At 38.6% G+C, this 13935-nt stretch overlaps 1 protein-coding gene and 1 pseudogene across 1 annotated transcript in view; one reads left to right on the forward strand and one right to left on the reverse strand.

Annotated features, from left to right (window-relative positions):
• ACBD6 (acyl-CoA binding domain containing 6) overlaps window positions 1-13935 on the reverse strand; it is a 201001-nt gene that overhangs the window by 72493 nt on the left and 114573 nt on the right. The window contains exon 6 of the mRNA XM_006142316.3: window positions 12459-12548. Coding sequence (XP_006142378.1) covers window positions 12459-12548 — 90 coding nt within the window. The remainder of the gene's footprint in view (window positions 1-12458; window positions 12549-13935) is intronic.
• On the forward strand, window positions 6391-6656 carry LOC102484538 (acyl-CoA-binding protein pseudogene; annotated as a pseudogene).

Genomic DNA, 13935 nt, shown 5'->3' on the forward strand with positions numbered 1-13935 from the left:
AGCAGGAAAAGAAAATCAAATGACAAAATGTAGTAGTGTGTTTTTGGTAGAGCTTCTGTTTTCACACCTGACTTTCATTAACTTGCATAGTCTTAAGTGGAATTAAAGCAATTCTTTAGCAAATCATACAGGTGATTTAACACATTAGCCCAGACTTGTTTTCAAATGACTCTTTAATTAGGGTCACAAGGACAACATGTGAAAACAAAACAAAACAAAACAAAAAACCAAAAAACAGAATTTAACATATGCCTTCACTTACAGATGAAATATTTGAAATAGAAAATGACCTAACATCACACAAATGGTATAAGAATTATTTTACAGCATAGAAATTGGAGAACTAAATCTCAAACATTATTTGGAAAACCTATAAATAGTAAATACTTTAGAGCAACAAAAGCTAAATATTTAAGAATAAATTTAATAAGACATGTGTAGTATCTATATGAGAAATAACTTGAAATGCACCTAAAGATGAAAAAGTAGACTTGATCAAAGGAAAAGACATCCCCTATTCTTGGATAGGATGACTCAATATTATAAAGATGTCAGTTCTCCTTAATTTATAAATTCAATGCATCCCAATAAAAATACCAACAAGCTATTTTATGGATTTACACAAATTGATACTAAACTTCATATTTTTAAAAATTCAAGAATAGCCAGGAAAACACTTTAAAAAAAAAAAACTATGAGGGATAAACCAGTATTCCAGACATTAATACCTACTATAAAGTCTTTTAATCAAAATAATGTATGTGAGTAGACAAAGAGACGGTGGAACAGACTATAAAGTTCAGAATTAGACCCAAATACCCAGATATGACAAAGGTGGCATCTTGTATCGCTGGGGGATGGGCTTTTAAATAAATGGGCTGGGACAATTGGGAAACCATTTAGAGAAAAACAAAATTAGATTCATTTCTCAAACTGTACTTTTAGAGGTCTAAATGTAAAATAATGAAAGTATATAAATATTAGAAGAAAACACAGTATCATGAGTAATTTTCAATTTGGGGTATATTTTAAGAATCTGGAGCCTATTTAAACATTTTATTTTCGCAGGCGGTTTCTTTATTGGGTTTCTTGTACAGGTCCTGACCTACTTTTATAAGTTGTGGTTCCAATGATCATTTTGTTTTCAGAGACCTCACGGTACAATCCTGATCTGCTTTGTGTGTGTGCTACCCAGAGGCCAGTGTAAAGACCTAGGCAGTATTCCACATTGTAGTTCTGTTCTCAGCTCTTTTGTCATTAATTATAGTCTCTGTATTGTCTGAGTCACTTCTGGGTCTCCCCAGGACTTAGGAAACAGGTTTAAAGGGTCTCTTTCTCTAGCTCCCACCTCAGTCACTATTTGTGAGGGGACAAGAACCACCTGATTGTTGTCTCATTTCCAGAGTGGGAGGCAGGTGGATGTCCAAGCTTGGTCTCCACCGACACCAGACCTGTGGGAGAAGAACCAGCTGCTACCTCTGAGCAGGGGCAGAAAGTCTATGATCCCATTTGGCCTCTCTGGCACCACCCTGGAGGGGAAGTCAAAGTGCAGGGCTGTCAATTGGTCTTGGTGACACCACCCTGGAGAGGGGAGCCCTGTCTGTCACCATCAGCCATGGATAGCCAGGCTTACATTCACAGAGGGCAGCACATTTCTCCCCCAGGCTGTATGGCTGGGGTTGATGGGTACTGTTAAAATTCTGTTAGACTGTTCTTGTTCTTGCCCTTGGCAAGAGAGAACAGGCTTTTCTTGTCATGCTGGTTGGCATTTCTGGGTTATGGACATCTCCAGAGCCCATTTCAGGTTACGAAAGAAAAAAAAAAAAAAAAAGAAAAGTCACAGTGTCATTCTTCAGATCTAGAAGTCCTCAGTCAGTCTAGCTCTTCTAACCCTTCGCAGTCTCCTGAGCTCCACCTGCTGTCCATGTCCAGGATTTTTACCTGTATTCATCAGGGAGAACTCAGTCTTATCTGGAACTTAAGACCTCTTGTCTAAACATAAAGGAACAGCTAATAGCCACCTTAAATGAATTCTTCCAGAGAATAAAGAAGTATTTTGGGCCAGCCCCAGAGCACAGTGGTTAAGGGAGCTGGATCCCATATGGCCAGATCTGGTTTGAGTCCTAGCCCAAGTGGCTTGAAAAACACATTGGGCATTCATGAATGAACACATGCCTAAAATCCTGACAGGAAGAAGAAATGGAAGGAAAGGAACCGCAGTGTGAACATGCCATACTGGGGGGCGGTGCTTTCTCTCACTCTCGCTCTGTTTCTGGCAAGTACATATACCTTCTGGCAATTAAAAATAAATAAAGAAAGAAGCATCTGGTTTTATGAAGCTAATACAACTCTGATAGCAAAACGTGCTAGGAATACTACAAGAAAAGAAAATTACAAGTGAATATTCCTTAAGGACACAGGTACCAAAAAGCTAAATAAAGTATGATCAAGTTGAATCTAGCAAGTGAGATTTATTTCAAAAAAGCAAGGCTAGTTTAACAACTAAAAATTAATCAGGGCTGGCTCTGTGATGCAGTGGTAACCTGTTGCTCAAGAGTAGCTGAATCCTACAAGGCAACTGTGGTTCAAATCCCTGGCCCAGTCAGGCTGAAATATATCAGGCATGTGTGTGAGTTCCCAAGATCTGGTAGACCAGAGGATTGGAGGAAAGGGATTACGCTGTGACCAGACCCTGTGGTGGGTGCTCCTCTCTCTCCTTCCCTCACTGATCCTCTCTGCTCCCCACTGGCTGCATGTACACAGGCTCTATCATGAATAAAGAAAAAACATTAAAAGAAGAAATGAATCCTGAGATCATATTTAATGACGAAAGACTGAATGCTTTCCTCCTAAGATCAGTAATAAGACAATGATGTTTGCTACCATTACTTCTAGGAAGCATTCATTGGCGATCTGGTGCATAAGAAAGAAAATTAAATTAAAGGGATCCAAACAGGAAGGAAGAGTGAAACTATCTATATTTGCAGATGACAGAACCTTGTAGATAATTAGAAAGAATACACTACAAATTATTACAACTAATAAAAGTATTCAGAAAGGATGGATGATACAAGATCAATGAACAAAAATCAATTTTTTTATACATTCTAAATCAACAAGCAGGGACCGGCAGTTAGCGTAATGGCTATGTCGCTGAATCCCATGTAGTCAACCGCGGTTTGCGTCCTGGACCTGGTGGCTTAAAACTCACACTGGGCACGTGTGCGTGCATGCCCAAGATCCCGAGAGGAGAATGGAGAAGAAGGGATTGCAGCATGGTCATCCCCCCTGGGGGGTGATTTCTCGCTTTCTGTGTCTCTCTTTCTGGTGAGTGCATCTATATAAAAAACCACAAAAAAAAAAAAAAAAAAAAAAAAGAAGAAGAAGAAAAAAACCAGGGGCGTTGTTGAGTGCAAGTGCCCTATAGCAAAAAATCTCTTAAAAAAAAGTCAACAATCAGAAAAGAAATTTTAGAAATTCAATTTATAGTAGCATTAAAAAAGAATAAAATACTTAGCAATATATTTAACAGAAGCAACATAAAACCTGGGCTAGCCCTCTGGTGCAGCAGTTATACACAGTGCATTAGGAGCATAGTTAGAGCACTAATACTTCTCCTTTTCAAAACTTAACTGAAAAGCTACAGAAATAAAGACTGTATGTTACTGGCATAAGAAGAGACATATTGAGCGGAGAGTCTAGAAATAAATCTTAACATCTATGGCCACTTGATTTTGACAAGCATGCTACAGCCATTTAATGGGGGAAAATAGTCTTTTGGACAAACAACAATGAAACAACTGGACATCCACATGTAAAAGAATGAAGTTGGACCACTACTTCACACGCTTTACGAATAATTAATTAAAATGTATAAAAGATCTAAGTGTAAGAGGTAACATCATAAAAGCCTCAAAGAGAAAGGCTTAATCATCGAGATCTGGGGCCAGCAGGTAGCGTGATGGTTAGGGCACTGAACTCCCACATGGCCAAACATGGTTCAAGTCCAGACCGGGCGTCTTGCTTTCTCACTTTCTTTCTTTCTCTCTGGTGAATTGAAAATAATAACAAATAAGATAAAATAAATAATTATTAAAAAAAAAAACTGAGACCTATGATTAGATAGTGGTTTCTTTAAAATGATACAAAAAACACAAACAAAGTAAGAAATAGGAAAATTGGACTGTACTAAAACTAAAAACTTTTGACCGTCTTGGGAGGCTGTAAGCCACATGAGAAGCCTGAGCTGAGTTCCTGGACCACCCTGAACACTGCTGGGCATGGCTGTGCATACCTGTAATCACAGCTAATTGGGAGGCTGAGACAGGAGAACAGTGATACAGAGCGACTCTGTCAAATATTACCTATCCCTGTCTCTCTCCCTCCCTGGTCCTCATGAAGAGAAAAAAAAAAGTTTTACACTTTGAAGGACACTATCAAACAAGTGAAGATAATCCACTGAATGAAAGAAAAATATTATAAATCAGAGATGTGTAAAGAAATGTGTATCCAAAATACATAGTTTTTACAAGTGAAAAACAAAGAGACAATCCAATTTAAAAAATGAGCACAGGATCTGAATAGAAATTTCCCCAATAAACAAAGAAATGGCCAATAAGTACATGAAAGGATGCTTAATATAATTAACCATAAATGAAATAAAAATTAAAATCATAATAAGATACTACTTCACCTCTTTTAGGATGGCTATAATAAAAAAGACAGATAATCAGTACTGGTGGTTAAGGTGGCTAGATCACACATGGTCAACCACGTGGTTCAAGTACTGCACCGAGTAGCTTGAAAAAGATGCTGGCACATGTGTGTGCATACTGAAAATCCCAAAAGGAAAAATGGGGAAGAAACTGACGAGTGACCATCCTCGACAGGCAGTGCTTTCTTTCTCTCTCTCTCTAGCAAGCACACAAGCCCTCTGGCAAATTAAAAACAAAACAAAAATACAAAACAAAATAAAACAAGGGCTGGCAGGTGGCATGGTGGTTAAAGGTACTGAATTCCCACATGGCCGACTGCGGTTTGAGTCCTAGACCTGGCAGCTTGCTTTCTCACTTTCCCTTTCTCTCTCTCTCTCTGTCTCTCTCTGTTCAAATAAAAGAAATAATAACAAATGGAAATAAATAAATAAATATTTATTTTTAAAAAATGGGCAGTTCCTCATAAGGTTAAATGTAGAGTTTTCACATGACCTAGCAATTTTATTCCTAGTTATATACCAAGAGGAATGAACATACGGTTATAAGTCCCTATTCAAGAAAGTTCTTGGCCACTTTATTCATAATAGCCAAAAACTGAAGGAAAAATAAAACTAAATGTCCATGAATCTGTGAATTGTGGTATGTACATGTGATGGACACTTACATGGCAATAAAAAGAAAAGAACAACTGATATATGTAGGTAACATGGATGACTCTCACAAATGTTATGTTGAGCATAATAATAGACCTAATCAAGAAAAAAGAACCCATATGATTCCAAATATAAATGATTCTGAATTTCGAAGAGAGTTAGAATTATACAACAGTGAGAGAAGTCAGAATAACAGTACTTCAGTGTGGGGATGAGCAGGTGGATATTGATAGGAAGTATCGTAAAGGAACAAAGCTTCTAGGTGTTCTGGAAATGCTCTCCTTTGACACAGGTGGTAGCCACAGGTGTTCATACATGTGAATATACACTGAACTGAATCCTTAAGGTCTATGTACTACACAGTCCTCCCTAAACTTACCTTATAACCCAATCATTTTTATTAATGAAGAAAAAAATACTTCATGCACAATATTATATCAAATAGCTCTAAAATGTTATATAAGTAGAGAAAATAAATACGAGAATGAAATACATTAACATTTTACAGTGGGGGGTTAAGAGTTTGGGCTTTGGGTCCAGAATGACATGTTCAGATCTAGGTTTTGTCACTGACTAGGTTTATGACTTCTCTAAGCTCCTGTTTCTTCATCAGTAAATTACAGGTAGTAATATACTCACATTATAGGACTGATGCAATGACTAAAAAGAGACAACACACATAAAATGCTTGGCACATTGTAAATACTAAAAAACTATTTTATACATATTTTTCTCTTCCTCATCCCCTAAATGCACGTGTCACGTAATGGGGAATATGGGTGATTCTATTTACTGGTCTACACTTTTCTCATATTTTTGAAATCCTTTACAACACATGGTCACTCAAGTATTCAATGAGAGGGCACGTTCCTCTAGGCTATTTTAGTAACCATAGCTTTTATCATTTACGAATCATAAAGTTCTTAAACATTTCCATTATCACATGGATGTTTTTTTTTGGAGGAGCTTCGAGCTCCTTCCCTCCTCCACAGGCACCCAGGAACCCTTGCAACTCTGCCAGCATGTTGCAGGCTGAGTTTGAGAAAGTCACTGAGGAGGTCAAGTACCTCAAGACCAAGCCAGGGGACAGTGAGATGCCATTTATCTACGGGCATAACAGACAAGCGACTGTGAGTGATATTAACACAGAGCAGCAGGGGATGTTGGACCTCAAAGACAAGGCCAAGTGGGATGCTGGAGTGAGCTGAAAGGGACTTTCAAGGAAGATGCCATGAAAGCTTACATTGTCAACAAAGCAGAAGAGCTCAACAAAAAATACAGAATATGAGAGACTGGATTTGGCTGCAAGCCGCACAGTGACCCTAAACTCATGTATAATGCCTTGTTTTTCTAATACTGTAGACGATGTAAAATAGTGAAAATAACCAGCTAACCCCTTTCCTCAGGGCTATTCAGGTTATGGGTCTCACAAATTAGGTGCTGAGACAATTACTGGCTTTCCCTGAATAGTTTTTACTAGAGATCAATTAAAATTACATTTCTTACTAAAAATAAAAATGTTTTCCCACCCTCTTCCCACACTGTATCTGGTATTTATAACAATTTTCTTTGTTTCTATATCCTCTAGTCATTCAGTTTCGGCTATAGAGTGCAAACAGTTGGTATATACTAAGTGGAGACATACAGTGTCCCTCCTTCGTAGCCTGGCTTGCTTTACTCCATAGTAAACCTTCCATCTTCACCCACTTTCTGTCAAAAGCCAGGGTCTTGAGGATAACGTGTATAGTACTCTCAACTGGATTGGTGAGAAATGTATACATGTTAGAATATTCACTTTGCAAGCTAAGTCACATATGTGATTAATTGAATAAAAGAAATTGAAATAAAAAAATTTTTAAATGTTTTTCCTTGAACTGTATAATACCCAGTATACAATAGAAATATAATACCACAGATGCTCCTGTTCTTCCCTTCCCTCCCTCCCTCCTCACTTATTTCCTTAATGCTGCTTGGACATCTTCTTTAAGAGAGAGATTTTTGCCATAGGGCGTAGAGACAGAGAGACAGAAAGTGAGAAATCACCCCCTTCAGGGGGGATGGCCACATGGCAATCCTTTTCTTTCATTCTCCTCTGGCGATCTTAGGTATAAATGTACATGAGTCCAAAGTGAGAGCTTCGAGAGCTGGGTCTGGGGCTCGAACCATGGTTGACTACATGGGAGTCCAGTGACGTAATCATTACTCCATCTGCTTGCTGGCCCTCGAATATCTTTTACTATGCCTTAGGGGGCAGTTTTAATCTTTCCTCAGGGCTTGAAAAATCAAAGGTACTCAAGAAGTCAGAGAAGGTGTACACGTCCACGTGTGTATGTGTGCAAGAGAGTGTGGGTGTGTTCAGGTCACATCCTACTCAAATGTGGTAAGAACATAACTTCAAGAAAAGAACTAAAAATCAATAACAAGCAGTGAAGAGACAAATCTGCGTCATAATGCTGCCAGATAACAAATGAAATCTATAAAGGATCTTTCTTAGAAATAAAATAAAATTACAAGTTCCAATTCCATTACAGTTACAGAATGCAGAAACTGCAGTGCAGTGAAAGAATGTATGGGAGATAGTGAAGGGTAAAAATGACCGGAAAACACAGAGCAGACTCTGACATATCTCTGGTATTACGTTTCAAACTAATGGTCAGAATTAGTCTTCAAATACTTGATAACATCATCCTGTCTGTGCTAGGTTAGTACCCAGACCTGTGGCCAAACAAATACTTCTAATAAAATTGATTTTCCCTTTTGGCAACCAAAAGGTCAGTCAATAATAATGTTGTTTAAGAAAGAGGGAGTCATGAGGGAGATGAACCTTTCCTTCCCATTTATTATGTTTTATTGTCTGTATTTGAAAAGAGTTTTCAATAACAAAACCAGAGAAGAAAGTACAAGGGGAAAGCTCTTCTGAGAGCTAATCTCCAGAAACCCTTTCACTTGGAAGCATGTTAGCATCTCAAAACTGACAAGACCGGGAACCAGCAGTTAGCGTAATGGCTGTGTCGCTGGACTCCCATATAGTTGACCGCGGTTCACATCCTGGACCCGGTGGCTTAAAACTCACGCCGGGTGCGTGTGTGTGAGTGCCCAAGATCCCGAGAGGAGAATGGAGGAGAAGGGATTGCGGCGTGACCATCCCCTCTGGGGGGTGATTTCTCGCTTTCTGTCTCTACGTCTCTCTTTGTCTGTCTGGCGAGCGCACGCGCCCTATAGTGAAAATCTCTCCAAAAAAAAACTGACAAGGCCGAAAGCATCCCTATTAATTGGAGTTAGACAGTATAGGTTACAACTGTCAGTAGCAAAGGAAAGAAGACCAAGGCGGGGGCAATATGAAATGATCATGCAAATACAAAGGGGGTAAGGAAAATGTGCCAATTACACAGCCCTAACCCATTCATCCTAAAAACCAACGTGGAACTTTTACTTTGCATCAAAGCTGGTGTTCAGCAAAGAGTGCTCTATAAAGCCAAACAAGGCTGGTTTGCGATCATCTTATGCTAGCTAAACAAACAGGGTGCAGACATCACCCCTTACCTGGACACACAAGTACATGGGCCCTATGTCCATAAACCCCAGTGGATGTCTGAAATCACTGACAGTTACAAACCCTGTATATACTATGGTTTTGCAAGCTGATGACTGAGTCAGCTGCAAAGTGACTAATGAGCAGACAGTGTACACAGCAATGTATACACTGGACAGGACTGATTCATGTCCTGAGTGGAAAGGAGCTTGATGGCCCAAAGTAAGTTAAAATATACAAATTGCTTATTTCTGCAATTTTCCATTTCATATTTCTAAACTGCAGTTGACTATGGGTCACTCAAACTGTGCAAAGCAAAACTACAGGTAATCAGAAACTACAAGAAATCCACAAAGAAAAACCTTACACAATGCCTACCTTGAAGGCACTTTCTTATAAAATATCCCCAAACAATTTAAACCAAATAAAAGATGTGAATACATCAACAGTTTTTTGTTCTAATATAATGGTGGTTAGGAGAAAATGGAAGTTGGGAAGATAACTTCAAAGTTTGCACAGGAAAAGAAATAAGCAAAAACAGTAGGAAAGATTCTGAATGAATAGCAAAGGAATCTGCCCCAACACAGAATTACCATATGATCCAACGATTCCACTTCTGGGTGTACACTCAGAAGAGCTGAAAGCAAGGACAGACACCTGTATACCCACTTTCGTAGCATCATTATTCACAATAGCCAAAAGGTGAAAGCAAAGAAAGTGTCCACAGATGGCTATTTGAATAAACAAAATATGATGAATAAATACATGGAATATTATTCACCTTTAAAAGGAAGGACATTCTGATATATGCCACAACATAGATGAACCTTGAAGATGTCAGGCTAAGTGAAACAAACCAGTCAAAAAAAAAAAAGACCAATATGGTAGGATTCCACTTACATGAGGTACCTAGCACACACAAGTTCACAGAGAGAAGGAAGGCTGGCAGTTGCCAGGGCTGGAGGGAGAGGGGAATGGAGAGTTTTGGATTTAATGGTCTAGAATTCTGTTGTTTAAGATGAAAACTTTCTGGAGATAGGTAATGGCGATGACTGCAAACACTGAATGTGCTTAACCACAGAACTGTATACTTAAAAATGGTTAAAATGGTAAATTATAGTGTGTGTGTGTGTGTGTGTATATATAGCCATAATAAAAAGAGAAAGAAAATATGGGTTAAATCCCCCCTCCCCCGGATTTTGCTGTAGGGTACATGCGCTCACCAAAGAGAGTCAGAGACAGGGAAAGTGAGAAATCACCACCAGGGGGTGAGGGAGGCTGGCCATGCCACAATCCCTTCTTCTTCTGTGTCTTCTTGGGATTAGGGGTACACATACACACAGGCCCAGTGTGATCTTCAAGCTGCTAGGTTCAAGATTCAAACTATGGTCAGCCATGTGAGAATCCATTGTCTTAACCACCAAGCCACTTGCTAGCTCCCAATCTTCTTTTTTTTTTTTTAGAGGTTTTTCCTATAAGGCGCGTACACTGACCAGACAGAGAGAGAGAGAGACAGAAAGCGAGAAATCACCCCCCGGGGGGATGGTCATGACGCAATCCCTTCTCCTCCATTCTTCTCTCAAGATCTTGGGCACGCACGCACACGCGCCTGGCGTGAGTTTAAGCCACTGGGTCCGGGACGTGAACAGAGGTCGACTACATGGGAGTCCAGTGACATAGCCATTATGCTAACTGCTGGTCCCATTTTCTTTTTTTCGAAGAGGTTTTTGCTATAGGGCGCATGTGCTCGCCAGAAAAAGAGAGAGAGACAGAGAGACAGAAAGTGAGAAATCACCACCCCCCCAGGGGGGATGGCCACTCCGCAATCTCTTCTCCTCCTCTCAGGATCTTGGGCACACATGCACACGTGCCCAGCGTGAGTTTAAAGCCACCGGGGCCGGGACCAGCGACATAGCCATTATGTTAACTCGTGGTCCTTTTTTTTTTTTTTTTTTTTAATGCCAGAAGGCACGTGTTCATGAGTGAGAGGGTGAAAAGGAAGCAGGGGGAAAGAGAGGACACACATAAGTGCACACATGACCCTCACAATGGTTGGTCATGCCACAATCCTTTTTCTTTGATTCTCTATCCCATCGTGATACTAGGCATGCATGTGTGCACCTAGTGTGATTTTCAAGCAAATGGGACCAGGACTCAAACTCTGGTTGGCCATCTAGGATTCAGCTTCCACTGTGCAGTTAACTGCTATGCTACAGGGCAACCTCTAGGGGTTAATCTTAATGACCTTGGATTTGGTGACAATTTAAGATATAACACTACAAATGCAAAGAAAAAAGGGAAAAAAAACATAAATTGGACCTCATCAAAATGAAAAACTTGCACATCAAAAAACACTATCAAAAAAGTGAACAGAAAATCCACAGAAAGGAAGAAAATATGTGCAAATCATTATCTGACAAGGGTTTAATATCCAGTATACATAAAGAACTCTTACAACTGAACCACAAAAACAGAACTTGCTTTAAAATTGGGCAAAAGACTAGTACACATTTCTCCAAAAACAATATACAAGCAGTCAACAAGTACACAAAAAGATGTAAAAAAAAAAAAAAAAAAGTAATGAGTTACCACTTTCACACCTACTGCAATAGCTGTTTTTTAAAAAAAGAAAAATAAGAAGTATGGGTGAGTATATACTGAAATTAGAAACAGTACTGGTATCAACAGGTGGTATGGTAGTTAAGGTGCTGGATTCCCATATGGCCGACTGTGGTTCAAGTCCTGGGCCTGGCAGCTTGAAAATCACAACAAATAAATGAATAGGTAAGTAATTAAATAAAAAAAAAAGTGTCATATACTGTTGGTGGGAATGTAAAATGGTGTAGCTCCCATGGAAAATAGTTTGGAGGTTCTTCAAAAATTAAACATAAAATTGCCATATAACCCAGAAATTGTACTCCTAAGACATAACTAAAAGAACTGAAAACAAGTATTTTTAAAAATGTACACAAATATTCATAATAGCATTACAATTGCCAAAAGGTGGAAACAACCCAATAGCCCATTAACTGATAAATGGATAAACAAAATGTGGGGTGTCCATACAATCCAGCCATAAAAAGGAAGGAAGTACTGTTACATACTACATGGATATACCTTGAAAGAAAGTGAGTAAAAAATAAGCCAGCCACATATTTTATGATTCCACTAATAGGAAATATCTATTACCATCGGAAAAGTCATGACGTATTTTTCATGATTTTTTTAATGAAAAAAGCATCATGAGTTTTCTGGCAACCCAATAGAACAGGTAAATCCACAGAAACAGAAAAAAGCCCAGTGGTTGCCAAAGTCTAGGGGAGGAGAGAACTAGCAAGTGACTGCTTAATGGGTATAGGGTTTCCCACTGGGGGTTGACGATGTTGTGGAGCTATGTGATAGTGACAGCTGTACCACATTGTGAAATGTACTGAATGCCTTGAACTGTACACTTTAAAAAATAAAGCATGGTTAATTTAGCACATTTAATGTTACTATAATTAAAATTGAGTTTTTCTTCAATTTAAAACAAAAAAGAGCCCGCTTCATCATTCTTACCTTACAATTAACGTCAGCTCTGTATTTCAGCAAGACTGTGACTAGTTCCTTATGTCCTCGATCACAAGCCCAATGGAGTAGTGCTCTGCCCTAAAAACACAGAAAAAGATACATGATTTGTTAAGACGGTTGTGGGGTTATATGAAAGATAAAATAATGTTTTAAGAAAGACAAGGAAAGGGACCAACAGTGGGCATAATGGCTATGTCGCTGGACTCCCATGTAATTGACCGCGGTTCGAGTCCTGGACCCGGTGGTTTAAACTCACGCCAGGCGTGTGTGCATGCGTGCCCAAGATCCCGAGAGGAGAATGGAGGAGAAGGAATTGTGGCGTGGCCGTCACCCCTGGGGGGTGATTTCTCGCTTTCTGTCTCTCTGTCTCTATGGTGAGCGCATGTGCCCTATAGCAAAAACCTCTCCAAAAAAAGAAAAAAAAAAAAAGAAAGACAAGGAAATATGTGATATCATAGGTTAGCTATTCTAAGAATGATTGATACAAAAACACACTATGGGAAAAGCAACACATAATCAATTGGAAGCACTGAATTCTCCTTCTGGATCCATCAGGTACTAGCCTGAGTTCTTTCAACCTCAGTTTCCTCACCCACAAAGTGGAGATGTTGATAGTAATAACAATAAAATTGATTATTTATTTTGCCAGTGTTTTCTGAGTGAACTGAATAAAGTTTTTATTAAATAAAATTCATAATATTTTTTGAATGAATAAGCCATAAGAAATTGCTTTGTAAATTTCTAAATACCTCACTAAACACAACTCTTCTTCTGGAAAAAGAAATCTTATAAACAAAAACAAAAAAATGAGCATTTAAAATGTAGGCAAAAATCATCTTCTAGATCTCAATTTCCTCACGTTTATTTCTCAAAAAATAAGAATATTTAACCAGTTTTAAGCCATTTCCCCTTAACATTGTAAACCTACACTGTAAGAGCTCTCAGAAACGCTAGTACAAACTAATAGTGTCTATCAATAAACAGAGGACTGTAAAAGTCATTTGTAGAACGGAATAAATACACGGTTAACTATTAGAAGATACACATATAATATTAATTTTACCTGTCTACCAAAACCTCACAGTTATTATTATTTCTTATTTCTATTTTATGCTGTTAGAAAATCTTGGTCAAGTTAATGAAATCTATTTTTTTCAAAGAATAAACAAAACCTAAGGGCTCTTCTCAAATGATGTTTGGCTTAACCCTACTCTTGAGAGCGGTAATGATGTCAGTTATTAAGAATGGAATGTTTTTCCACATTGTGTTGAAATCCCTGCTTTGTGCATTTTAGAAAGGTTTGAATAGCTATAAGCTAGGACAAGGGTGGCTTTAAGGTACAAAGCACCTTTCAAGAAGCTCGTCTAAACCTCTCCTACACGTCTTCTAGTATTCAGACCTCTTCACACACCTATTATTTCAACTAGTTAAGTCAGGATCTATTTTTAAAACGAAAAAGGACAAT

The sequence above is a fragment of the Tupaia chinensis genome, unplaced genomic scaffold (assembly GCF_000334495.1).
Source record: "Tupaia chinensis unplaced genomic scaffold, TupChi_1.0 Scaffold000074_1, whole genome shotgun sequence".
In the NCBI taxonomy this organism is placed as follows: Eukaryota; Metazoa; Chordata; class Mammalia; order Scandentia; family Tupaiidae; genus Tupaia; species Tupaia belangeri.